The sequence below is a fragment of the Haliaeetus albicilla genome, chromosome 2 (assembly GCF_947461875.1).
Source record: "Haliaeetus albicilla chromosome 2, bHalAlb1.1, whole genome shotgun sequence".
Classification (NCBI taxonomy): Eukaryota; Metazoa; Chordata; class Aves; order Accipitriformes; family Accipitridae; genus Haliaeetus; species Haliaeetus albicilla.
In genome coordinates, this window is record NC_091484.1 from 80,727,085 (window position 1) to 80,754,509 (window position 27,425).

Below are 27,425 nucleotides of genomic sequence, written 5' to 3' on the forward strand. Positions count from 1 at the left end.
GTGTTGAATCTCTTGGAGCAGTTAAGGCTTTGTCTGGGCAGTCAGGCTTCTGAAAGCCACTGTGAAAAGGATGCATGGCATACAGGAAAGGGGTAACTTTCTCCTTGCTCGGTTCTCACGCGTGACCTCGCAGAAGTCCCCCTGGAAACACTGTTCAGTGTGTGGGAACTGCACTTCTCATCCTTTCCAAGTTGCTTCCAGCACCAGATGTCACAGTTACTGCTTCCATGAAAAGATGGGACAGTCTGCCTGTGGCTTCAGATACTGCAAGGGGATGACTGTGGCACAAGCAGGAGGAGTGGCACAGGTTGGGCTGTGTGCTGCAGTGTCCAGTGCCCCACAGACAACTGCAGTCTCAGAACTTACCAAGGGTGAGCCCGCCCTGAGGGGTGGCTCAGTGTGGTCCCCTCACTCGCAGCAGAGCTCCCAGTGCGGTGGGAGGCTGGTACTGAATGTGCCTTCTGACTTCTTGGCTCTGAAGAGGTACGGTTAAAGGGCTTTCTTCTCAACATTACCTTCAGAGAGCTCCTGTGTGCAGAAATCTCCTAGAGTTTAGAGGATGCCAGGACAATAGCAAGAAGCCATTGGTGTGGGGATGCCTCAGCTCTTGGGCTTCATTTTAAGAATATTTCTATACCAGGCAAAAGTTAGAGAGCAAATTGTTGAGAGCCACTTGGCAGTGATTATCTCAGCATTGTTCCTGAAGAGGAAGAATGACCCAGGCCTCATCCTGCAAGGGCACAGGAGGGACAGCAGCCATGCTGCCCAGTGCTGTGGGTGGCTTCTCTGGCTTCACGTCTGCAGCAAGTCCAGGGTGAGCGCTCCTCTCCTCCCACTGGCACGGAGCATTGGAGAGGACAGCCAGCGGTGCAAGGTGGCCTTCTCTCATGGCCCACCAGAACCTGCTGCTGATGTGCTGGTGGCATTGCTGCTCTCCATTGTTCCCCCTCAGCCGTAGGGTTTATTTGGGTTTCTGCATCCTGAGTGGGACAGCTGAGCAGTGGGTGTCCCTCCTTCTGCTTGGGTGTGAGTTTGTTTGTTCCTGGCCGTCGGGGTGATGGACAGCATTGCCATGTCTTCCAGGACAGTGACTGATGCTTCTGAGGAAGGGTTTGGCAGGAAAATTTCAATGGAGAGGCCAAGAGTTTATGCGCAGTAGGGTGTGCAAGGCCCTGTGACTCCATAAGGTGCCACTGCACCCCGAGGTGTTTCCTGCAGAGTCCTTGGTGCATCACTGGGGACCTTCATGTGCACCTTCTCTCTGTCCGGATACTCCTCCCAGAGCTGACCATTCCTGGCAGTGTCTGTAGAGGGATTTCTCCAGAACGTCTAGGACAAGGTGCTGTGGTATGCTTTAAAATACTGTGTGATGCTCAAGTGGTAATACAGCAGCACTGCATGTGACATTTGGCAAACAAATGCCAGGCGATGTATCTGGGCAGAGGTTCTGTGAACAGGGCAGGGCTCATTGGTTGTACAACTCAGAGTTGCATGTAGCAACCAAAGAAATTGTGATAAGCAAATGATCCCAGAGACTAGCTTAAGGGATGACAGAAATTATCCTTGAAGGAGTCTGGCTGATGTTCAAGAAGTGGAAGAACCTCTGCCCGGCAAGCAGAAACCTGAAGGCCGCCTCAAGATGCCTCAGTTAAGGGTTTGTGAGATTTTATCACCACCAGTGTGGTCTTGCTGGCCTCATGATTAATTCTGTTGTTACCACTAATGGTACAAGGTAAGTGAAAAGGCAGAGCCTCTGTCAGGCTCTTTGCCCAGGACAGCAATTGCTGAGGAGTTTTTGTGAATCTTTTCTGGCCCCTGGGGTGCCTGAGCTCGCAGTGTGCCTGGCCAGTGTTTGACGGAGAGATGGTTCACACAGCGAACAGTGGATGAAGCTGGCCAGGGGAGAAGATGGAGGGGAGGAGAGCAGGAAGAAACAGCAGGTTAATGTGGTCTGTTTGGTGGGTGTAGGAGGGGTTCCTTCTATTTATGGGACTAATATTTAGTTTGGGAGTCTGGGCAGGCTCCCACCTTTATCAGATGAGCAGGTAGCAGCAGTGGCCCAATAGGCCTTCATCTGTCTTTGTATGGGACATAGCACTGCAGCTGTGAGGTGGCAGGATTTGGCAGTTGCTGTCGGCATCTGACTTTTCCAAATGGGTTCAGTCACACCACATGTGGTGCAACATCTTCTGTCTTTCTGGAAAGGGAATGTGGCAGCTCCTTTATTGCAAGGGTGCACGATATGAGGCATGCTGGGTTGGACGAGTGATGTTGCCAATGACTTTAGTCGTGTTCATCTGAAAGGTTCCTCCTTCTGCGATGGTGGGTGTACGTGGCCAGTGTGCAAGAGAAAACGAGGAATGGCGGTGTGTTCTCCTGAATTCCCCAACAGCCCAGCTTGTTTGCTGTCATGCTCTTTGGTCAGGGTGTTTATGTCCAGAAAAGGTAGGAGGTTGTGAAGGTTGAAATGCAATTTTGGGCTGTTGGGCATCAGGCAGTGTGGTCCCAGGAACTGGGAGAGCTGTTCCTCATGTTAGTTTTTTGAACATCTGGAGACCGCGAGGGTCACAAGGGCCCAGACGGATGGAGGTGGCATTGCCCAGGCCTATTCAGTTTGGTAACTGGCTCCTATAGCTGCTGTTAGGGGGTGACCGAGAAGTGACTCTGGCTGCCCAGGGATTCTTCTGCAGCAGCCCAGGGCTCTGGGTGGCTCCTTGGTGTCCACATGAGGTCACTGCTCAAGAGAGCAGGTAGCCTTTGGGGACTCAGCATGACCAGCATGGGAAGCCTGCCCTGCTGCCTGCTGGAACAGCCGTGGACAAACACTGTCCCTTACAGCTGGGTTCTGTGGCAGCAGCAGGCAATGGGGATTGTGAGGTTGGGTGTTCTGCAGAAATCCTCCCTGTTAATACAGGGTGACACAGTCTGAGCCCCAGATGTTGGCATCAGTCAGAGGAAGGGTTTGGGTCTCACTAAAGCCCTCCAGATATCCGCGGGTGGAGAAAGTTGCTTTCTGGACTCTGACCCTGTCCCTTTCTCCCTTCTTACAGTGGCTCAGAAGGTGGTGGCTCTACGGAAGAAACAGCAGCTTTCCATCGGCCCCTGCAAGTCCCTGCCCAATTCACCCAGCCATTCGTCTGTCTCTGCGGCCTCCATTCCTTCCGTTCATATCAACCAGGTGGGAAACTGGAATGGGGAAACCCAGGGACCCCACATGCTTCTCCATACTCCCTTAGTTCACTCAATACACAGCATGTTTAACCTAGCCTTGGACTCGCACTACAGCCCTGGCGTAGCTTTTGGAAAAAGCAGATATTTGTCACCTTGGTGCTTCTGCCCATAGCCCAGAATAGCGTGATGCTTGCCCTGAGGTCAAACTTTGTATCTAAACCATTGGGTCTGGCTCATGGTTTCCAAAGATTGTGGTGTGCTTCCACAGACACTGGCGGCAGAGCCGTGAGCAGTCTGCAGGGAAGCTCCTGGGCAGAGCAGAAGGAGGTCTCTGAAAGGGGCCTCGGTCTGGCTGCCCTGGCCAGGCAGGCAAGCCTGGCTGGACACAGCTGCCCATGGTCCTGCTCCCCCTGGAAGCGGGAAGCTGATGGTGTTCCATGCATATACAGATGGGCTTCTTAGGGGATGTATTTATGGAGGGGCAAGTTCGGTGGTGAATTGAAGGAGTAGTGCGGAGGAGGAGGTTCTCTTCCCCTCTGCCAGAGGAAGGGCTCTGTGCTGTTCTTCTGGCACAGTGTTAGCTTGGCAGGGACTACCAAGGTCTCCATGCCAGGAGGATGGTGAAGTCAGAGGTGTTTGTTTTGTGACTCTGGAGGACCAGAACTGATACAGGAGGGGCAGGTCAGAAACCAAAGCAGGCTGCCATGGTGAGTGGCTGGTGGAGGAGATCCTTTGGGCAGCTGCCTAATTGCATTAGGGCTTTGCTGCAATTTCCAGCACCCACATAAATGCTGAGCTGGCTCTCTGATGAGGAAGGTGAGATACTGGGCTCTGCTGCTCCTCAGGGGCAGTCAAGCCAACAGGTTCCAGCTCTGAAGCAAGTGGCATATGAAATCACAGGATCTGTAGGAAGGACTTCAGGAAATCTGTCTGCCTGGCATGGTGCTGTCAGACTGAGAAACAGCAAGTGTAGCAGCTGGGTTTATGGAAGATGGGATATGGCATAGCTGGAGCAGCTGTGGGCCCCTTGGCTGCCTCAGCAGTGAGCAGCACTTGAAACAGTTTTTGAGGAAAAGAGTAGCTAAGGACTCAGAGGAACATGTAAAACTGAAGAAAATGCAAAGCAAGTTTAGCAAAACAAATTCCACCAGACTGACACTTCTTTTTTCATAAGGGGATTGGTTTTGAACCTTAGGGTGTATCTGAGCCTCTTAAGCCCCAGGAGGACTTCTGGTACACCACCACAGGGGAGATTGTTCCTGTACAAACTTGAGTAGTGTCTGAAGCCACTAGTTGGACCCTTACATAAAGAATTTTTAAATACCTACGTGAAGTTTATACCTGACTGTATAGGCTTCTAAAGCTGGACTGTGAGTAGGTGTGTACAGATTTTTGCAGAGACCTATGCAAGCTTCCTGGTGCTCTAGGTCACCTGGACCCCAGCAAGTTCAGATAAAGGCTCTGTGTGCAAGAGAATAGGCTAAGCCCTGCTGACAGCCAGAGCTGCCTGATGAAGCTACGTAGCTTTCTGATCAGATCTTGCTTGTGTCCAGCGGCCTTGGGATACAGGCAGAGTGAGCACAGACAGCTGCTTGCAAAACATACACAGCCATACCATCCCCTGCAGTATGTCTGGATATGGGTGCTTTTTGAGAAGTTTACTAGGATGCATCAAAGGTGGAGAGCAAAGTCCAGGGAAAATGCAGATTTGAGTGTACCTGGTAATTTGAGGATTTTATTAGCAGACAAATTGTAAACAGTCAGAGACTGGTTAGGAAGGATAGGCAGTCTGCACTGAAAGGGGGAGCAGGGCAGAAGATGGCCAAGGGCAGCGTTCTTCAGGGAGGAGCTGAACACTTGTTTAATATTTTCTTCAATGTCCAAAGTATGAGAAATGGGTCCTAACAAATAGGTACTAATGGCACTTGCTGTGCCAGGCAACGTGTTTGTAGTGAAGCTAAAAACATGTTCCCTGTGTGAGCGGTGTGGGAATACCAGACTCATTCTGATTCCAGTCGTAAGTATGCATTGAAACTGGTGTAGGAACAGCAAAAAGCAAGTGGAAGGCAAAAGAGACCCTAACACAAGAGGAAGTTAAGGACTTGGCTTGTTTAGCTGAGGAAAGCAAAGGCCAAAATGGAACAAATCTAACCTCTAAAATACACAGCTGTGAAAGGAAAGAACTTCTTAAGAAAAGAAGGTGCTAGAACAAAAGGGGTGGATTTAAGACTGGCCATGTGGAAGAAAAGTGTGGCCATCAGAAGAGGTTTCTAACTGCATGTCATGAGCTTTGTTAGAGGTTTTTGCTCAGAAACCTCCCTGCTTTCCTTTCCTTCCTGCAGAGTACCTTTCAGCCCGGTTTGCAGACGGCATCTGTGTAGAGGTGAAAGCTGGTTCCTTGGCTCTGAGGCAGGACCTTTACTCTCAGTACCTTGCTGTGCTCCTGGGGCTTTGCCGGAGGGACCTAGGTAGTTCTGGTGGGAAACCAGAGCTGTTAAAGGGAAGTAATGCAGCATGCAGCTAACAGAAAATTGCAGCTAAGTGTGGGGCCTTTCTAAGCAAGAAATATTTATTGATTGCCTGGGTTGTAGCAGCATCAGCAGTAATGATAGGCCATGTCCTTCTGGAGCTTCCTCCCTCTGTCCTCCCTCCCCCCGTATATGCTCTGTGCCTGTCTAACACTGTGTCCCTCCTGCTCTCAGCAAACCTGGATGCCACAGTGAAGATCAAAGTTAATTTCTGTTCCCTGGGTCTTCTGTGGCCCAGCCACAAACCCTTTCAGTTCCCAGTGACCTGCTGCAGTAATCTTTGCTGTGGTGTTTGCACATCTCTCTTCCATTACAAAAAGCACTTCTCCTAAAAATAGAGTATGAAGTAATGGAACTGGTGAATGATCATAAAATGCTGTGAAGTATTTCCCCGTTCTTGCTTGGGCTCAGGAATGACGTTCTGGAACTGCTTTCTGCTGTCCTCGGAGAAAATCCAACTGACTTTGAGAAACACAAGCTTACTGATTGCTGATGTTTCTAACAGAGACCTGGGCAGAGCGACCCATCTGGTGCATACGGGCTTGCTGCCCATGCAGGAGGACACACATCCAATAGTGAGCACAGTGACCAGGCAGTAACTGCAGCAGGGATGCAAAAGAGCCCAGAATCGCTCTCGGGAGTGCGCCGTGATGGTGGTGACACACCAAAGGGTATGGTTTCCAGCATGAGCTGGAGCAGCTGTCCCTGACACAGGAGAGAGCTGGATGCAGACAGCTCTGGAGTCCTGCTGGGCACTGCGCTCCAGGTCTGGGCTGCAGAAGTGCCAGAGCCTCTGGGGGGCTGGGTGATGGTGGCCTCTGCTCCTGGCACTGAGATAACCAGTGGGGCAGCTCTGGGAGGAGATGGACAGACTGTACACTGTCAGGAAGGATGAACAAGAGAGTGACAAGGTCTTTGCAGAGTAGTGTTGTGTTCTGTCTTTTTCTACCTGAGGGTATGGGCCTCTCGCCAAGGTTTCCTACTTGCATTCGCAAGTGAGAGGGTAGGAACTGACGCAGGGAAAAGGATCTCAAGGAAGGGTTTGGGAACACGGGATTTAACATGGAGATGAGGTGGAAAGAAGCCAGACAAAGAATACAATTAGGAGCTTTTGTTTGCCTTGTACCACAGCTAGGTATTGGTGCATGCAGGCAAGACACACACACTGGGACAGAAGGATCTCTTTTTCTTCTCAGTACCGCTTGTGGGAACAGCGGGACTGGCATTTGCATCTTGAGTGCTTGGCCAGGAGGAGCCCTTGGGAGCCTGTGCACTGCTCTGTCCTCACAGGGCCTGATTTTGGGTGTCGAGAGGTGCTGCCTGCAGCTGCTGGCTGTGTGTGGTGGCAGCATTGCTCTGTCCCTTCCAGGCAGTTATGGCATCTTGGGCAGCGTTTCGTTCCCCTTAGCAGGCTGCCTTTCTGACGGCTGTTAGCAACAGCATTCCCTTCCCCCTGGATCGTCACTCTTCCCTTCTGCTGGTAGCTACGGTTTAGGTCTGCCTCCCTTCATAGCTTTGTGCCCGGAGAGTTGATCGTGCCATCTGAGAGGAGAGGAATGTTCTGCTCGGTGCCTGGTCTCCTGGCCCGTGCAGGCAGGGACAACTCTGTCTTCTGGAGCTGTCAGTGAAGGCAGCACTTGTCTTCTGGAAACAGGAACAAGTGGTCCCTACACAGGATTGCTTATGGCAGGCAGGAGCTGGGAGCCAGCCCTGCCTCTTGTCATAGTCCTGGGGACATCTTTTCTGGAAGTAGTTTGATGCTACTAGTTGAGCCAAACTAACTTTTTTGGAAACGGCCACTGCTTGTCTGGTCTTCTGACAATCTGGCCAGTCCATTGCAATTAGTGGGAGAGGAGAGACCCTAGAGGACCCTGGTGATTTTGTCACTCATCTGTGCAGACAACTTACTTCTCCTGGTGTGAGGTGGTGGCTGGTTTCCAAACCTTTGTGATTGAGCCAGGTTCCCAAATTGGCAGGGCTCTGGGACAGCGGTGCTGTGCAAGGTGTTTTGGTGTCCTTGCACAGTGGATGATCCTCTTTATGAAACAGTTCTTGAACCAGCCAAAGGCCCCAGTTTCATTTCTGCCTTTGGGAGTTTGGGGTTTTTTGCTTTTATTCCACTGCGGTGCCTGGTGCCTCAGAGGACACTACTTCCATCAAGGTGGAGAGGAACGGAGCTGTAGTAGCAGGTCAGCTGTGATCAGGGTTTTCCGCCAGCACTCACGAGTGTGCCAGACATGCTCATCAGGTCTGTGACCCTGAGTGCCGTGTTCAGCATCTCCCTGGTCCTCGCGTGGCAGGAGCCAGGGCCAGCCCCAGGAGTCCTGCACGCTCCCTTGGGGATGCCAGGTCTGTCCCTCAGGCCTTCCTAGTGGCTCATGGGATGTGGATCTGCACCCGTTTGAACAGACACCTCAGATGCCCCAGGACCCCAGCTTTCCCCCAAGAAAAGCTCTTGCTCGCCTGCTGGTTTGGGCTCTCCTCTCTGGTGTCCTGCCCGCACCCATCACTGGGCAAGCAGGTTAGATGGGTTTGGGAATCCCATTTCTCCGCTTGGCCTTGACTTCTACCCTGCTCCCTTTTCTGGCAGCTGCCTGTCCCTTGCCTGCAGGGTATGGGTGGGAGTTTCTTGGGCCAGTGGATGCTTGCAGTACTTGCAGAGTTATTCCACCTGATTTCCTTACTGTTGCTACCCCTTTCTCCATCTTTCTTCAGGGACTCTGAGATGCGTTTAGGAGTACCCCAGGCTGTGGGATGAGTCACCGTTGCCCATTTGCTGTGGGACAGAAATTTGTCTTTCTGCCAGGGAACTCATTCCCAGCAGCTGGCAGGAGGTAACATAGGCACCCCACACCAATCCTTGCAGGCTGGTGGAGTGAACTGCGTAGTCCCCCGGGCCCTGGGAGCTGCTGCCGGCCCCCGCTGCGCTGCGTGGGTGCCCGGGTGTCCCTGGCTCTGCTCGGCTGTCCTCCTGGTGCGGGACGGCCCAGTGTCACAGCTTCACTCTGCTGGCCTTGGCCTGCGGTCCTGCTTGGGTTCTTCAGTGACAGCAGGAAGTGCATTTACCGAGACTTTAGTAAGAGAGCAGATGAAAGAGGTGGAAAATTACAGTTTGCAAGTGAAATGAAACACAAATGGCAGCTCACCTGTGCTCAGTAGCGAGTGCTTCCCTGCCTGTCGCAGCACGTTTCAGGAGAGTTCAGTGAGCACGTGTGTCTTGGCAGCTGAAGCAACGGGTGTTTGCATTTCCTCCTGGAAGCCCGTGTCCCGTAGCCTGCTCAGCCTGCGATGCTCTCCATTTCATGGTCTGTACACTCCTGGCTTCATCCCTGTTCCTGTGCAGACACTGAGTCGGTGGCTGCTGTTCATTTGCACTCTTCCGTTCAGAGCCCTTCCCAAATTTCACTCCTTGTTCCACCTTGTGCCTTTTTATGCCAAGAGTTACTACATCTTAACTTCAGCTGAGTTATTCCCTGCTGAGGCACCCTATGGCACTATCGATATTCTCTGAAGTTCACGATATTCACCCATTACACACTAATGGGAAGGACTTGTCCCACATGCTTTTTACTACGTTTTCAGCTTCTGCTGCATTCTTAGATTTCAATAGCAACCACAGGTGGTTGTTCAAGTGGATCAGCAAAGTAGCTGCCAGGAGCAAAAATAAGGTGTTTGCCCAGACCTGTCATCTTGTCAGGGTTCTCCCACATCCCTGCAGTTTGTTCTGGGTCCCTGGATCCCTAGTGAAGTCTTGGAGCAGTCTGCTTCAGTTGAGCAGTGCAGTGGCTCAGGATTGCCTGTGTAGCCAGAGGCTGCACTGCTGTCTGCCTTTGGGGGAATTTCTCCTCTGCCCCCAGACTCACGGGATGGTACCAGTCCTCACACTTACCTTTGTAGGTTGGTGCAAGACATCCTCCAGCCCCAGTACCTTTCCTCAGGTTTGGGGGTCTGTGGGACACCAGCAGGCTCAAATGCTTGTGTCCTTTGTCACTCAAGAACAACAATAACCTTGACTTGTCTCCAACACTAGGCAAACTTATGGGCTAAGGAAAATTATTCCAGCCAGGCAAAAATTACGAACAAGGTTACAGGGAGTATGTAAAATACAAACCGCAATTTAGCAAGATTTCTTCCTAGGAGCTTTAGCATCCATCACCTAACATCCACAGGTTTGTCCCAGCTGCTATGGCAGGAGCTCAAACTCCTTCTTCTGAACTTCAGTTCAGCCTCTTCTGAACTGAATCCTTCCACAGTCATAGCTTCATAAATGTGCTGACAAGGTTACTGAAATATGCAGAGCTTAGCCAGGAGACTACCTCAGAGTAGTTTCTGGACTCCTGGCAGCCTTGCCTGGCTTACCTTCCTGGGCAGCAGGTTTTCTGTGTTGCAGCATCGGCCATCTCTTCCCTCACACTTGGAATCTTTTTCTTTTTTTGGCATGGTTCACACATTATGCATCAGTTAAATACTGATTGTACACGCATTGTTATGCCTGATCCTAAACTTGACCTGTCTCAGCAAATTCTCTTCAGCTTGGTAGCCCTAGCTTTCTGCATCTGTTCCTTCATCACAGCATTTGCAGAACACTTTTTCACACAGTGTTGAATCCATGGTTTGCAGGAGGTCTCTGTTCACAGTGCAGAAGTCACTGGCCGGGTGGCACATTACTTTGCTTCTCCATGTCCCTGGTGGTCCCCGTTTCCCTGAGACATGGCAGCAGAACTCCCTCGTTCAGTGCGGGGTTCGTCAGCTGGATGGCCTGCGGAGAAGCTCCCTGGTGATGTTCACCTCTCTGGATGGAGTGCCTGGCCTTTTTTACGCACAGAGAAGTACAAGCAGACCGGGTTCCCACTCCTTCTGTGTTTCAGGGCACCAGAAGCTTTCCTGTCTCCAGACAGGCTTGGGACAGTCCGAATCCTGTACTGGTAGGGAGGCCACCTACTTGCAGCAAGGCTTTCCTGAAAGCCACAGAGCAGCCGCATGGCCTCCAGCTCCTCGGTTTGAGCCACACGTGCTGCCAGGCTGGCAGCAGGTAGGAGCTCAACCAGTGAGTCCCTTTTGGTACGAGGCTCCCTTTCCCCGCTGAGCAGTCAGCAGGGCTGGGCAGGCTGCAGAGGATCTGTCGCTTGGTGCTGCCCTGTCTCCAGCATGGTGTTAGGGTCTCCCAGACCCACTTGGAGACAGCGGCCTTCAAGGACATTTTGTCAGCTCACAGGCTTCACCTCCCCACTGTGGAAGGGTGTTTTGCTCTGGCTTCAGGCAGCACCGTGCTGCAGGCAGGCTGTTATGGAGCTGCTCCAGAGCCTGGGGTAGCCCTGGCAAGTAGGGGCATTCTAACTTCCCAGAAGCAGCTGTCAGCTCCCTGAACGTGGCCATGAAGGAGGTCCATCTCAGAGTCCTTCCAAAGCAGGATTTCCCTGCGGCACACTTGGCTGCCCTCAGTCAGAAGTCCCTTGCTGTGCCTCAGAGAGGAAGAAGTTGGGCTGATTCTTGGATGACTCTTTCCTCTCTTAAGAGAAGTTCTCTTTTGTGTGTCTTCTGCCATTTCTCTCATCAAAGATGAGACGATCCATAGCTTGAGTGAAAGTGCACCCTTTCTAGGAGACTGGGCTGTGGGTCGTGGTCGCTGCTCTGCCTGCACAGCTTCTTTCATGCTTCTAACGTTTCTTAACTGCTTGTCTCAGAATAAAGCTCAGGTTCTTGGAGCACGGCATGCACATGCGGGTGTTTTCTCACTGAGCACCTCTGGCAGATCCTCATCCTGCATGTGGTTGCACTTTCTGCTCTAAGCAGTAGGTGGGAGTGGAGGAAGCCCCGAGGCTGTCAGATGCTGCTGCTCTGTGAGCATATGAACTGGGAGGAGGTGGGCTGCTCCCTGCAAGGGGTGCCGGAGCTCTCCTAGCCTTCTAGGAGCAGCTTCTTCAATGTGTTTTTGAAATACTGTTCAAAGATCGGCAGAACTGCCAAAGAGAGCTCAGGCTGGCACGTGCCTTGTCGTAGTAAGACGTCCTGGGCTGCAGATCTGAAATGCTTTTGTGCAGGTGTTGCTCCTTGGGACCTCTTGTAAGCTCATTTCCAGGTTGTTGCCCGCAGAGGTTGCGTGAGCAGAATGCGAGTGAGCACCTACTTGTCTGAAAGAAATGCGTTGCTGAGATGGTTGCACAAACTGCATGGTTAGATCTTCCCCTCTCCCTGAAGTCAAGCAAGTTGTTAACGAAGACGCAGTGTGTTGTCCCACATGTTCCCAGACATGGGCCACTGCAGCCAAGGCCGCGGTGGTCCACAGGCTCAGGAGGTGTGTGCCACCCCTGGGGTCTGCTTGGATAAACCTCAAAACCAGCAGCAGAGATGCTTTTTACATAGAGCGTGAGCTTGACTTGTGGCAGCCTGTGCTTTAGGACACCAGAAAGGCGAAGGCTTGAGTCCTAGTGACACAGATCCCTGTTGGTATCGTAGCTGTCATCGTGAGACAGGGAAGGGACCAAGTGGGACTTGGAGCCAGGCAGGCTGTGGGCTGCCTTACAGCTTCATGTCCGATGGCCTCTGTGGAGAGGAGGGTTCCCACCAGCAGGCTGTCCGAGGGATAGCTACACCAGTCCTGTGTTTTGGAGAGGGAGTGTGCTGAAGTATCCCCAGCCGTGCCCCTCCGAGAAGAGAGCCAGCTGCTGCTATTCAGAGCTGCGTGGTTCATTGCTGCCTCTGTGCCTTTGCTCCAGCCTGTGTGGAAGGGCTTCCCTGGCTGCCGGCCGACAGCCAGCAGTCAGGTCTTTCTGTCCATTTGCTGCTCTTCGCTGTTGGTGTCAGAATTTTAACATTTTACCAGTAGAAGAAACTAGAACAGAAAGAAGGGATGCGGCTTTCCCAAGATCCCCCGTTGGGCAGGAGCAAGTGCATGCCCCCATCCCAGTCCTGTGCTGTACCTCCTTGTCCCCGGTGCACGAGGCTTCCTAAGTGGAAGGTGTTTCTGCAGTCGTGCCCCGGGCAGCTGCTTGTCTCTGTCTGACTGTCCCATCTCGTTCTGCCCTAGGCCACCAATGGTGGAGGAGCCTTCAGTGACTACTCCTCCTCTGTGCCCTCCACACCTAGCATCAGCCAGCGGGAGCTGCGGATTGAGACCATTGCTGCCTCCAACACACCCACCCCCATCCGCAAGCAGTCGAAGCGACGCTCCAACATATTCACGGTAAGTGACACTGGGGTTGGAGGAGCTTTGGGATGAGTTTTCTGAGGGTCAGGCAAGGACAGGGGAAGGGAGTGGGTCCGCAGCAGTCTCGCCCCACAGACTTTCGTGCACTAGTCTCTAGGTGAACCTTGCTGTGCTGGCCAGGGAGGGATGGGTGGTAGGGGACACAGAGCGGGTGCGTGGGGGGTATCCCCGCAGGAGTGTGCGTGTGCAGCAGGGAGGGAGGGAGCCTTCTGCGTGCGCAGGGACTGTGGTGCCGAGAGCTGCTTCTGGTGGAGGTGTGTGTGCATGGGGGAGCACCTGAGAGCAAGCCGTTCCTTGCACACATAGGAGTGTGCAATGGGGTATGCTTGTGTGTGTGTATAGTGTGTGTGTGAGAGCAGAGCTCCCCGATCTTTACTGGGGAGAGCTGCACTTTGTGCGTGCACAGCACCAGTGACCTCTGCTGTTCCTCTCCTTGGGGCCGTGTCCCCTGAGCGTGGCACAAAGCCCCTGGTGACTGGGCCTCCTGTTTGGTGCCAGCTGTGCTGTACCAGGTGGTGCTGTGCAGAGCTCAGCACGTGGCACTGGGCCCCACTCGCTCCAGTACCCAAACCCCACATCTGTGTGACTTGAGCAGTGCGCCTGGGAACTGCTGTGGGGCATGGAGGGAGGGGAGGCATTAGGGAGCCAGCAAAGCCATGGGCCCCAGGTGATACAGGGTACGTTTGCAGCTATTATCTCTGCTGGTTGAATTGCAGCCTGCCTCTCAGCATGCTCTCACACCATGCACACACCTGTCCACGCAGCGTGCACACAGTCCTGCCCACACACTTACCCTCGCTGTTAGCACAGCCCGTGAGTTTCCCCTTGCTGTTAGTGTACACATACTCCTAGTCCCCGTGTCTAGCGTAGATAGCCTGTGTTCCCCATGTAAATGTGCTCTTCTCCCCCTGGTGCCCCTGTAAATGTGCTGGGCTCAGGCCTCTCTCCTCCTCATCTAAATGTGCTTTCCAGCCACCATTGCTCAGTACACCCATGTCTGCTGTCTGTGGAACTGGCCACCACAAAGTCCTTGTACGTGTTGCACCATGTTACCCTGTGTGAACAGCCGCCATTGCTCTGGACCCAGACCACATGAATTCACAATGTCCCGTGCCCCATCCCTCCCACTGCACTGTTGGCACCCCAGATTCCCCTGACTCCTTGTGCTGGGACCGTACCCATCTCCCCCAGCTTCTGACATCCTGGAAGCATCTGCTCTGATGTCCTGAATGCTCCATGCACTCCCCACCGTCTGCATCTCATATGCCTCCCGGTTCTCCGGTTCTCCGTGTGCACGTGTTCCCAGCCCCCCCGCAGCGCACGTGCTCACCCCCGCTCCCTGTGCTGCCTGGCAGGTAGGCTGTCCTCCACCAACCTCCTCCTCCCAGCACACACAGCCCCTTGGAGCAGATCCACTGCTCCTGACACATGGTTGTCTCCTTACTAGCCCTCCCCTCCTCTGTGTGCTCACGCCTCCCCGAGGATGCCCTGTAGGTCTCCTGTTGTCGATGGTCATGCTTACTGTTGTACTTCAGTGCTGATGGATGCTTCTCCTCCCTGCCTGCCGTTTCTCTCGCTCATGCTTGCTGCTGTGCACCAGTGCACGTGGGCCCTCATGCACTGCCACCCATCCTTCTGCTCGCCTGTGCACTGACGGGTTCTGGACTCGCCGTCAGCTCATGTTCATGCTTCTCACTCCTCCCGGAGCCCCATGCTCAGCTCACTTGGTGTGGGCACTCGCTTATGGGGGGAGGAGGAGGGCGGCTTGCTGTGGGGCTTACGCTTATTTGCTGTGGACGTCATCATCCGTCTAGGACTCTCACTTGCTCACGCATTCTGGGCTCAAGCTTGCTTACTCTCGCTGTGGGGCTCACCCGTGCTCATCTGGGCTCGCGCTCACTCGCCGTGGTGCTGGGGCTCACGCTCACTTGCTTGCTCTTGTGCCTGTGCACATACATGGCTCACGTTGAAGTCTTCACCCCATTTGGTCGTGGCAGCAGCAGCAGCTCCCGACACCTCCTCCCTCAGCGCGACAGGGCCAGGAAGAGTAGGGAAGGGAAAGGAAGGGAAGGGAAGGCTGTTTTTCTGCCGCTAGCTTTTCCCAGGCAGGCAGCGTAGCTGTAGCCAGCAGCCCCCGTCCTCAGGGGGTCCCCCAGGTGGGCACGGGCCTCTCTGAGGTCCGGTGCTGGGCAGGGCCGTGCTCCGCTCAGCGCCAGGAGCAGCTGCAGCCCCAGCCCCGACCTGTGCCTGGCTCCTTTGCGTCCAGTCCTCCTCCTCCTCCTCCTCCTCCTCCTCTCCTGCTCTCGCTCCCCTCCTGCTCCCCACGCCGGATCGCGCCCCACCGCCCCAGAGGCGGGGGTCTGCGTGCCGGAGACCACCAGGTGGAGACAGACTCTGCCCGAGAGGCGCCCACCCCGTCCCCGCTAGCTGGAGCCCAAACCCCGACTGCTGCTGCCGCCGGCGCCCCGCTCCGTGGCCTGTCTGTCTGCCTGTCCGCTGGCGCCCATCGCTGACAGACTCGTGTCCGTGTTCTGAGTATAACTTGCCAAACTCTTTATTCTTTCGATATTTGCAGATATGTGCCACTGTTTCCAACTTTTCATCAACAAAAAGGCCTTTCCAACTCCTTCCAAATTAGAAGATCCAGGTGGTTACACACGGCACCTCTGTACAAATTCTCTCACTTTTCATTGCCTCTCCAGGGCCGGATAAGGGATGGGCACTGGGATTGATCTAAGATTAGAGGCTCGCCCGCCCTCCAGCCAGCATGGGTCCCCCCCTCGGAGACACGCAGGAGCCTTTTAAATCCCCCCAATGTAAAGTCTAGGAAGCGCTGAGACGGCCTGCGCCTGCACTTTAAGCTGGGACATTTCTGGGCCTGCTGGATGCTGTCTAGGCACTTTCCATGCTCGGGGATGCCAGGCGGACGACCCTCATGGGATGGGAAGACCTGCAGACCCGCCGGGACCGGGCGACAGCAGCGAGTGGAGCTGGATGGGCCAAAAGACGCTTTGCTGCTGCCTGCGGGAGCTGCTGTTAGCGCCTGCTGCTAGCACTCAGCTCCTTCCTCCCTACTGCACCTCCTGCAGCCTGCATGGACTCCTGCTCCTCCTCCTCTTCCTCCTCGCAGCAGAGCAGCCATCTATGTCTCTTTAGTTTTCTTCTCTTTCAATCTCTTTGTTTTGTTCTGGGCCCAAAAGCAAGTGAATCGGTGTCCCAGGCGCATGGGGCTCGTGTCCCTTTCTGATCCAAAGCACATGGGGCGCTCCCGGACTGAGGGGGTGTGTAGGACACTCCAGAGAGACGCTGCCGCTGCCCTTCTGCCATTGTTGTGATTCTGAATGTATTGATTGTGCTCCATGCCGTGTATGACTTGATATTTTCCTCTGTCCTAAGCACTTTGAATGAGTTCTGCTCAACAGACTGTATATTTCATATTGTATTTATTGGAGTTTGCTCTCACTGCAGCCGCCCTCGGGGGCTGGCAGGTTTTGCTCTCAACTCTCTAGACGTGTGATAGATATTTATTGTCCATGCTCTTTTGTAAGGGGCTGGTATCTCTGCCCGGTGACCTGTGCTACTTTGTATGGTGCAAGTGTGTTAACAGAATAAATCTGTTGGATTAGTACAGGTGTGAGTTCCTTCACTGCCTTAGCCTCTCCTGCTTCCATCCATGCTCCACCTGCATCCCATGCCATTTCTGTCTGTCGCCATGTCCTGTGTGCCCCCGCGGGAGGGGGGGGTCAGAGGTAGCCCCGTTCTGCTAGGAGGACAGCTCTGCTTGCAGTTGTGGGGGGAGAGGACAGCTTGCCAGGGGCAGGTGGTGGGGAGGCTGGGGCTGGAGTGTCCCTAGAGGGGACGGGCGAGATGCTGGCTGCTCCATGCGCTGGGAGACCTGGCCTGGGGGAGAGTGGTCTGGTCTGCTCTGGCAGCCCGCTGGGGATGGTGGGGCCATGCGTTTCTGTCTCCCGTGCTCCTGTCTCTAATGGACCTGTGTTTCTTCTCTTCCAGTCTCGAAAGGGCGCGGATCCGGAGCGGGAGAAGAAGGTGCCAGAGTGTAAAGCGGACAGTATCGGCAGCGGGCGGGCCATTCCCATGAAGCAGGTTCGATCCTCCTCCCTTCACCCCCATGCAAGAGCAGACTCCCTGGGGAGGTGCCGCGAGGCTTTATGGTGTGGACTGGGGTGCCTTCGCTGGGCACGAGGCACGGGGGAGCACGGAGGAGCTGGGCGCCCCTCGGCCCACCCGACCCGGTGCCTTGGGGGGCTGCACACCTGCCTGGACCTGAGGAGCACTGTGCTGGGGGTGCTGGTGTGGACCCTGCACCATGTGTGGGTGCTGGGTGTGGAGCGGGGGCTGCTCCGGCCAGCTGGCGGAGCCGTTCCAGCAGAGGGCAACCGTGCCACACGCCCGCTCCCCGGGCCCCCAGCTGCAGCCCCCCGCTGCAGTGCTCCTCTTCCTCTTCCTCTGCTCTCCCCTCTCTTGTCCTATCCCTTTCCTCTCTGCTCCTGCTCTGCTCCTGCTGCTGCACCACACCAGCCCAGCTGTCCTCCAGCAGGACAGGGAGGCTCTCCTCATCAGCGCAACGGCAAAAAGCAGCAAGCACAGTGCCTGCGCCATGAGCCGCCGTGAATCCGAGGATGGCAGCTGCTTGCTCTGGCAGCGGTGTGTTCTACTCCTGCCTCCTGGCTTCCAGGGAAGCTCGAGCTGCCTGGAACCAACCCTGACCATTGCCTGTCCCCCTGTCCATCAGCTGGAAAAGCAGTGACGGGCAATGTCTGAATGAGCCAAGTGGTATGGATTGGGTGGATGGTGTTTCCAGCAGGATTCCCTTGCACTACTGGCAAGACTCATCCGTTCACTGCTTTGCAGCACCTGGCTGTGCTTCTGCCTTGCACCCTGTACCCCCTGTTGTGAATCCATTTTTCTTCCTCAGCTGGCCTCTCTCTGCCCCATCTGCCTACACACTGCTAGGGCTGAGCTGCTGTGCACATAAGGCCGGTTACGTCTCTGCATCGCAGGAGCATTGGGCAGTGGGGCGGAAGGGCAGAATCTGCGTCCTGACCAGGTACTGTCTTCCTGGTACCGTTTCGTGCTGAGTATTCACTGGGGAAAGAGATCCCCAGGAAGGACTCGGTGAGCCCAGGCTGACTGAGGAATGGGATGGTGGGTCAAAAGAGAGAAATGCTGCTTGCTGCTGGAGCTCCCAAAGCTTCCCGTCCTTTCCAGTTCACGTAGTAATACTGTGAAAGGTTTGCGAAGGGCTGCTGTCAGTGCCGCTGACAGGGGAGTGCAGTGGAGCAGTGCTGGAAGGAGGGCTGCATTTGGGAGGGCAGCGTGCTGAAGGTTGGCTCTGGGGCTGGAGAGGAGCACTGGCAGGGGAAGCAATGCTGGGTGCCAGGGCAGGGGCTGTGGGGTCTCACACATGGGGGCTCTGCTTCCAGAGTGCTAAAGGCTTGCACAGCCCCAGCAGGAAGGGGCATATCAGCTGCATGCCAGGTCATGCCCCTTCTCTCTGTGGCATAGGTCCTTTTTTTTAATCTCGGGGTTGGAGAAGGGATCAAGCCTCCTTTAACTCTTTCTTCCACCGCTTCTGCTGCTGGGGTGCTTGCCCCTCTGTCCACACTGCTCCTCTCATTTCCAGGCAGAGCTGGCTGCCTCTGCACACCCTCTGGTAGGGGCTGTGTGCTGGAGACAACGGGCATGCCCAATCCAGGACCACTGAGCACTGACCTAGAGGGCTGTGAGGTGCACAGTCCAAGCCCTGGCTCTGTGCCATGTGTGCTGCCTTTTGGCTGCCCGTCAGCATGGTGGGTAGTTGGTTTGCGGTGGCAGCGCCTGTGCGATCTGCTTTTGAGTCAGCCCAGCATGGCAGGCAGGGGAAGCAGTGGGCGGTTGTTCCATGGTGAGGAAGGGGAGGCTGAGAGCAGAGCAAATGGAGCCTTGAGCTAGACCTGACTTGGCTCCCCAAAACTGTGCTGCTGACTGCAGGAGGTCTGGTTGTGGGAGCATTTCCATGGCCTTTGGTTTCTGGAACTTTGGGTTGCTTTTTCCAGGATTTCCCTTCACTCAGCACAGCAAGATGCTTTCTTTACCTGCTCCTGTGTCTCTCTGTGTTGCTAACTGGGCCTGGACTTGTCCAGTCTGCTGGAAATGGCAGTGTTTTAGTGCAATTATTAAGTCGTTCCTTGCTGTAGGCAGAGCAGTGCTGTTACTGAGTTGAACAGGTGGAGAACTGAGGCAGACAAAGGCCTAGGTCTGCAAAACAAAGCTTGAACATCGTTCCTGTGCTTTGCAAGAACAAATAGGTGCCAAACTACTTGCCTGGTTCAGGACTTAAGTGAAGGGACCAGTTTGCACGGCAGCAGCTCGCCAGGAGAGCCTGGAGCAAAACGTTACCTTGTGAGATCTGGGTCTGTGCCCGGGCTCAGGACTGGCACCTCCTGTAGCCAAAACTGCAGGAGGTGATTTCACAGAGGAGATCCTGGCAGCCTTTTTACAGGAACATGTACTGACACTGGGGGAAGCAGTGTCTTGTCAGAAAGGTAGGCGCCAGTTTATGCGAATGGCTCTCCCTCCTGGGCTCTGACTGACTGTGTTACACCATACTGGAGCTGCTGGCCCTGGGGCAATGCTCAGGCCACAGAGCACTACTGTGACCTGTCTCTTGAGATACTGTGGCACTCTGAAATTGCTGCCCTCCCACTGCTTGAATTAAACAGTTGTGCTACAGCATCTTAGGAAGACACAGAGCTTTGTTCCTAAAGGAGAAAACAAGCCAATATCCACAAGCAGGTTATGGGGGATGGGGTTGATGTAAACATGCAGTGCGGTAGATCCAGAGTAACATCAGAGGAGTGCTGCAGTTCTGCACCATCCCTGCTGTGGCCTTTCGCCAGGTCATCCCTCCAGGAGGAGTGATGACGTGGCACCACCAATGTGAAAAGGAGCAAAGACTCTCAGGAGCTGTAGCTCCATATCACAAAGATTCGGGATAGGTGATGATTGCTCTGCTCTCTGATATGGAGCTGCCCTTTCTGGAAGATCATGGAGATCTCGTTGCTTGCCATCTCTTTGAAGGGTAGCAAAAGAGCAGGGCTTTTAGCTAGTTTTACTCTTACGTGGTCTGGTGGTCCTGCCCAACCATAAAAAGAGCAGTGAGGTCGGTCATTTTGAAGGTTGTAGAGTGGCAAACATGCAGGATCTTCTGCCTGGGTGCTTGGCCAGTTTCAGACTGCTTTGCTTCCCTCAGCATGTGCAACTGCTGGGCCGACGGCAACAAATGCTGTGTTTGGGGTGCTGCAGCCACGGGTCGATAACCTTGGGAGCGGTTTGATTCCTCTGCTTGGAAGAACGAGACTGGTGCATGCTTAAATGACCTAAAAGTAGTTGAAGTCGGCAGGTGATGTGGAGCAGCAGTAGGGGCAGTTGCCCTGCAGATTCCTTCAGCGAGACCTGTGGCTGTGATCACTGTGACCGGTGCATGATCTCTTCCTTGGACTCTGTGGGAAGAGGACTAGCACTAGGGATTGCTGGCAGCTTTGTTTGACTCTCGGTGATTTGGGTTTCTGCACAGAGCCAAGTCTGATGTCTGGGAAGGCTGACCACGAAGTGGGAGACTGGTTGTGTGTTGCAGAAAGGAGAAATGTTGGGTGGACACTTTGCTTGGCTGAGAAGGGAGATATGCTGCCATGGAGGTGTGGTGGCTGGCTGTCACTTGTCACTACCTTCTCCAGCACAGCTGAGAACAACGCCTCTGGGTGACCTGCTCTGTCTCCCTTACATCCCACGCACACCTAGAAGAGATGGAAATCCCCAATGGGACAGGTGAGACCATGGATGTTGGGGCCCCTCTATGCCTAGGACAGCACCTCCTCTCCCTCCAGGCTGCAGAGCCAGTGCCTCTGCTGGGGCTGCTCTGCACTGTGGACTCAGGATCCCTTTGCTGCAATGTCCTTTCCATGATACGTAGGTTCAGCTGGTCTTGCAAGGTCGGAAGAGCTTCTTCGTAGCTGGACGCTTGTCTCCAAAAAGTGGGTTAATTAGGCCAGGAGACTAAGCTTCCCCAGCTGTTCGTTACTAGGAATGAACTCCTAATTGCACATGTACCAGATTCTTTCTGGGAAGGCTGAACTGAATGCACAGGCAGCCCAGGGGTCCCCAGGTCCCTGGCCCGGCTCAGTTTGGGCCATGCACTCCAGTAGGGCCCAAGGCGGGTGACTCCTCCTCCTTGGGAGCTGGGATCATGCTGGGAGCTTAGATTACATTTAAATTGCCATTTGCATTTTCCAATCAATACGCGACTTTACAATTAAGTTTGGTGTTAAAATTCTTAGCAAAAAGTGAGTGGAAGGGAGATTTGTGGAGTAAACGAGTCCTTTGGGGGCCATCGCTGCTCCCTGCTTCATTACGCTGCATATTGCTGCTGCTGCTTTTACTGTGCACCACCACAATCCAAACACAACACAGAGACACTCGTGCTGGCCGACAAAATGCCGGGAAAGAAAGGAAAAGTGGGGAGAGGAAGAGGGTTGGGCTCTCTTGCCTGTCGTCTCTGGCAGCTTCTTCCCTTTGTGCATGACTTCCAAACTTGTGAAGAAACTTGTGGAAGAGTTATTTCTTGTAAATCTTTCCATGAGAAGCAGAGGGAGCTTGAGGTGCGGAACCAATGTGTGCCAGTGTGGGGGTCTCAGCAGACCTGAGGAGCCCGGCCAGGAATCGCATTGGGGTGCGTGCACAGGAGCACACCGAAGACGTGCGTGGAGGGGATGAGTTCAGCTGTGGGGATGCGCCTGCCTCTGGTGTGTTCTCCCGCATTTCACCTGGCTTTGTCCTCCTTGCCATTCTCACTTCTCTCTGAGCTGCTGTGGGGGCTTTCCTCCAGGAAAACCGGGGTTCTCTGGATGCTGGTGGTCCAAATCTTTACATTCCACCATCAGAAAATAAGAAGTTGGGCTACAGAGTTGTAACCTTGATGCAGTCAGCACAGCAACACCGTTAAAACCTGGAATCCTCTTGGCTTCTGTCCCTTGCCTCTTAATCTCCAATACAGCAGTGAACAACAAGTCTAACCGAGCTCTATCCCTCGATTCAGCTGTTTCTTGCAAATGTTTGGCCTTAAGGGCCCCTTCCCCTCCCCCCCATTTTATTAGATGTTTACTTAGACTGTGTAGTTGCTCCCAATTTTGGACTCCTGTGCCTTCTGGCTTGAAAAAATGGGCTGCCAGTGCTCGATTCTCTGTTTCCAGGTCTGGTTTTGCTTGTGTTTCAATTTGCAAAGTTCCAGATTTGTAGCTGAACTAACTGCAGCTGAACTCTTCTCTGCAGACAACACATTTTTGGGGCTTGATAGAAGATGCAGCAGCCTGAAAGTGCTGAAGTAGGTATTTTGTAGCACCAAGGTGTATCAAGTCGAAGATGCATCAAGGAGAGGAGAGGCAGCCGGAGTTGTTTGGCAGTATGTATTGGCAGGTCAGACTGTAGAACTGAGCCAGGTTTAAGGCCAGAAGGGATCATTATGCCCAGAAGCCAGAGAATTTCACCCAGTGACTTTGAGCCAAATTTGTAACTTCAGCCTGGTCTGGGGCAGATTTATTTGAAAGATACCAAACAAACATTCTCAAATACAGAGAATCCACCGTTTATCTAGATTAGCTGGTGTAATATTAAACTGTCTTTATATGTGAGGTGGAATAATCATTTTCATACACGATGTGGGAGATGCATGGTCCAGCAGTGGTGCTAGAGAAGATGATTTCGTGTAGGTCAGAACCAGAGCAGAGCCAGCCGCAGCCTGGTGTTGAGAAAACACAGGTACTGCTGCTGTGTGTGAGGATGTCTTACAAGACCCAAGAAGCAGTCTTGCCTCTGGCACGGTAAGGCACTGAATGGGCTGCTGCGTCCCAGTCGGGACACTGCTCTTTGAGCTCTGGGACAGCCAGAGACTCTCCGGGTTAATGTTTTCAGAAGCGCATTCTGCAACACAGGAGCGAGATGTGGGCCTGTGAGTCCAGAGGAAAGAATAGGGCATCAGGTGTAATTGCAGTCCTCAGATAACGTTAAAGGCTGCTGCAGAGGACCCAGGACCACTCTGAGCAGTCACTGCGACAGAACAAGTGCTGCACTGCCTTTTCGTCATGGAGGTGCAGGAAACATCAGGATCCGATCTCTGGTGGGAAGGAGCACAGTCTCCGTCACTGGTGGTTTTTATGAAGAGGTTGGAGTGATGTGGGTACACCTGAGCCTGCCCTGGGCAGGGATGTGGCGAGGTGACCTCCGAATGCTCTTCAGCCCTGCTTTGCTATGATAATATCACACCTGGAGGTAATACTGTCTGCCCTGTCTGACCTGACAGTCCACTGCCAGGTTGAGTTATCTTCCTAACTGAACACCAGGAGCTCAGGAAGCACTCGGCAATGGTGCTCTCCAGCCCAGTGAGCCCACCCTGCAGGGTGGTCTGGTAGTCTGTCCCCAGGAGCAGGACCTCGCATGAGCTGTGCTAAAATCCACGCTGTTCTCAGGAGCCCAGTTTGCCAAGTGATATGAGGCAATTTGCGTTAACGACCAGCCACTGCAGTGATTTATGCTGTGCTGTTTCTATGTTACCTTCAAGTTTTCTGCTTTTGTGTTTTCTTCAAGCTCATTTGGGGAAGACATTGATTAAACAGTGTGAATCAAATGCAGATTGGCTGGACCTCTATACAAGTACTTCTGTTGGACATGGATTTGCCATTTATGATTACACTTGTCTCATTTATGATTATGTTTTGAGACCTTTCACTTGACCAGTTTTTACTCCGTACATTAATGGCTTTATGGATTTTGTACATTTGGTTTTTAATGGTGTGTACTGCTCAGTTAAAATCCTGACAGAAAACTAAAAATGCTGTGCCAACACAGTTACGTTGTCATCAGATATTGACATCTTACCAAAAGTAGGATCAAACTTCTTTGATGACCTATTTCTGCATTGATTGGCATTAGTTACACTGCTGTCCTCTCATTCTTTGCTGATCACTTCTTGCGGTGGCTTTTCCACAGTTTTGCCCAGTGTAAGCGTCAGGCTACATGGCCATAATTACAAGGGTCATTGCTTTTCCCCTTGCAGATCTTGGCAAAGCATGAGCTTTCGGACTGCTGCCATGTTCCAAGACATGTTAAAATCAGCACCTTTTAACCGCTGCTGAGTGAGCTCTTCAGCTAATTCTCTCGGAGCTCTTGAAGGCAAGGGATCAGATCCCGCCACCAACACAGCTTAGCTTTTGCTGCTCTGTTTTAACTTTCTCTCCCTTGCACGAGTAGGAGGCGTTTCCTCTTCACACTGTTTGTTTCCCAAGTACTGAACATAAGCCGTCATGGAGCACTTCTGCCTTTTCTGCATCATTTATTGCCGATTTCATGGTCACGTCTGGCAGCGTTGTTAGCCCAGCATGTGCCAAACCCTACAACTTTTTGTTGTGTTTTTCCATCATGCAGGCACAGCAGCCTCAGTCTCTAGGCAGTGGGACGGGGGCCCCAAATATGCTGAGGCTGGCAGGACAGAGACTTTCTGTCCAGGTTTTTGAGGAGGTGCTGGCCTGGGGCCCAGATTTTTGCCATGTTAGGAACAGCCAGTCTGGATGTCTGTCCAGACAGTGCTTTCGGAGGGCCCCGGCCTGACAGTTGGTGGATCCAGCTTTTTCCCAGACTCTGTTGTTCATTCGTACTTTTGTCCCCCTGTGCCGTCCTTTTCTCCCTGCTGGCAGAATACTTGATGTTCTCTCCCCAGTCCCTGCTCCAGAGCCCTTGTGCCTGGCTTCTTGCCCCATCTTCCTTCTCCCCCTCCACCTCTGGTCTTACCTGGTGCATGGTGAATTGCTGCTAGAAGCAGATTTCCTGGGGTGGCTGAACTGGATGGGGAGAGGGTTAAGAGGGTCCAAGCTGTGAGCACTGGTTCAGATCAATGGAAGTTAGTTCTGGGTTGGGCTGGTGGGAAGAGGGAGCTTCAGGGCATGTAAGCTGTGCTGGTTTTGGCTGGGGTAGAGTTAATTGTCCTCATAGTAGTTAGTATGGGGCTGTATTTTGGATTTGTGCTGAAAACAGTGTTGATAATACAGGGATATTCTGGTTATTGCTGAGCAGTGCTTGCACAGACCCAAGGGCTTTTCTGCTTCTCATCCCACCCCACCAGCAAGGAGCGTGGGGGGGTACAAGAAGTTGGGAGGGGATGCAGCCAGGACAGCTGACCCCAACTAACCCAAGGGATATTCCAGACCATAGGACATCATGCTCAGCATATAAAGGGGGGGGGAAGAAGGAAGGGGGGGGACGTTGGGAGTGATGGCGTTTGTCTTCCCAAGTCACCATTACAGGTGATGGAGCCCTGCTGTCCTGGAGATGGCTGAACACCTACCTGCCGATGGGAAGTCGTGAATTAATTCCTTGTTTTGCTTTGCTTGTGCACATGTCTTCTGCTTTACCTATTAAACTGTCTTTACCTCAACCCACGGGTCTTCTCACTTTTACTCTTCTGATTCTCTCCCCCATCCCACTGCGGGGGAGTCAGTGAGTGGCTATGTGGGGCTTAGTTGCTGGCTGGGGTTAAGCCATGGCAGAGCACAATTGTTTTCAGGCCCCAGGAGTGTTCTGTGCCTTAAGACGACAGGATGGGTCTCCTGTAAAGTCCTGATGGGGAAAGGGGGTGAACCAATTCCTCAACTGCCCAGGACTTGCTTTACCTCCTGAAATGTGTTCCTAGCTCCATTTGTTTGACATGTCTAAGAAAGAATTGCAAGCAGGCAAGAGAATATGCATCCCTCGTGAGACCTGTATCTTGGAGTGCTGTTCCATTGATTGGCCCTTGCCTGTCCCAAATTGTCCTTGCCTTGACCATCCCTCTGGCTGTGCTTTTGCTGATGGAAGAAGGTCTGGGAGCACTGTGGTAACAGAGCAAGCAATGTCAGTTGGTGGTGAGGTTGGCCTCTGCCTTGTGTTGACACTGTCCTTCAGCAAAAGTATTGTTGCCCAGAGAGAGTGATTTGGGGCAGCAGAATATGTGATAGGTCCCTCAGAAGATCTGGGCATCAGTACTGGCATGTGGAGATGCTCATCTCTGAGAAGGGGGGTGCTGTCTGTGGAGACATGCTGGGGGTGTTGAGGAAGGGGGTGCAGCCCTTTTCCTACCAGTCCCAGGGAAAATGCTTTTGGGAAGGCTGACCTAGAAGATGTTTTCTTGCATCCTGATCTTCGTGTCTCTTCAAAGATCAGTCTCCTACAAGGGGCAGTGCTGGAGCTGAGTGGTAGGTGCCTGGGCCAAACAAGGTCTGAGACTCTTGACACTTCTCTTTTAGGGCATTCTCCTCAAACGCAGTGGCAAGTCTCTCAACAAGGAGTGGAAGAAGAAGTACGTGACGCTGTGTGACAACGGAGTCCTCACCTACCACCCCAGCCTGCATGTAAGTACTGTGCTGGGTTGGGTAGAGGAGTGGGGTGGGACAGAGCAGTGTCCTCCTTCATGCTGTGGCTCCTGCTGCAGGTCCTCTTGCAGATGCCACAGTCATAGAGAGTTGCTTGGGAAGTGTTTGGCAGCAAATGAAAGCCCCAGGCTCCTCCTGCAGCAGGGCCCTGTACAGGGCAGGCCTATTCAGCAGAGCTGTTTTTCACCAGGGTCTGGAGGAAACCTCTTCCCTCTCACGAAGGCTGTCTCTGCAGTGCCAGGCTGGGTGGGAAAAGCTGATAGGAACATGCTCCACACAGAATTATGCTAAGTAAATGCATCTTTCTTTTTGCTGTTTCCCTTGCTCAGTCCCTTAAAGCAGGGGTTGCTGCCTCCCTGCATCTGGGGTGAGAAGCAAGCGGAGAACTCCTTGCAGCCACAGCTGATGGTGCCATTTGGGTGTGGAATAATTTTCCTGGCTGCTAGGTATTGGGTAATGGAGATGAGGTGCCTGTGCAGAGCCTGCCGAGCTGAGCTGTCACTCGATGCATCTCTGATCCCCTTCACTGCTTGTCTCAGGCGCACAGCTGCCTCCCCATCCATCTCTGTCGCCTCCCCACTGTGGGGCTAATGACTTCTTCCCCATTCCCTCTTGAGCACAGTTTGCTGCTGAGACAGTGAGCCACGGACAGACACACCTGTGACGCTGAGGCCACAGCACCCTCTGCAGCGAGGACGTGCTGCAGCGGGACAGCCGGACAGCGGCTGGGGGGCACAGGGTGGAGCTTGGGCGCAGGGTGGTTTAGGGGGTGCTGCAGCAGAAGAGCAAGGTGTTGCAGCTCCTGCACTTCCTGAATGCTCCTGGACCCTCGTTTGTCCCTGATCTCCTCGCCCCAAGCCTCAGAGTCTTTCTCCTCATTTCTAACCCTGCGTCTCTAACTCTAACTTGAGCTTGCAATGCTCAGTCATCCAGCTCCTGAACCATCGAGCCTTTTAACACTCCTATCCTTACACTGGAAAGCCAATCATTGCGTTTCCTTTCCTTAATTTGTGGGAGCTTTGAGAACAGTTATTTTTTTTCTTTTAGTCTTTGATCCCTGTACCA

General features: G+C 53.4%; 1 protein-coding gene across 3 annotated transcripts in view; it reads left to right on the forward strand.

The window, feature by feature from the left end:
• AGAP3 (ArfGAP with GTPase domain, ankyrin repeat and PH domain 3) overlaps positions 1–27,425 on the forward strand; it is a 150,962-nt gene that overhangs the window by 69,456 nt on the left and 54,081 nt on the right. For 2 of the 3 annotated variants that reach the window (XM_069778539.1, XM_069778538.1), the window contains exons 7-10: positions 3,051–3,178; positions 12,727–12,882; positions 16,918–17,010; positions 26,235–26,339. In XM_069778539.1, the coding sequence (XP_069634640.1) occupies positions 3,051–3,178; positions 12,727–12,882; positions 16,918–17,010; positions 26,235–26,339 (482 nt within the window). Of the gene's footprint in view, positions 1–3,050; positions 3,179–12,726; positions 12,883–15,481; positions 16,535–16,917; positions 17,011–26,234; positions 26,340–27,425 lie in introns of those variants that run through there. The other variant, XM_069778540.1, reaches the window with a different exon arrangement.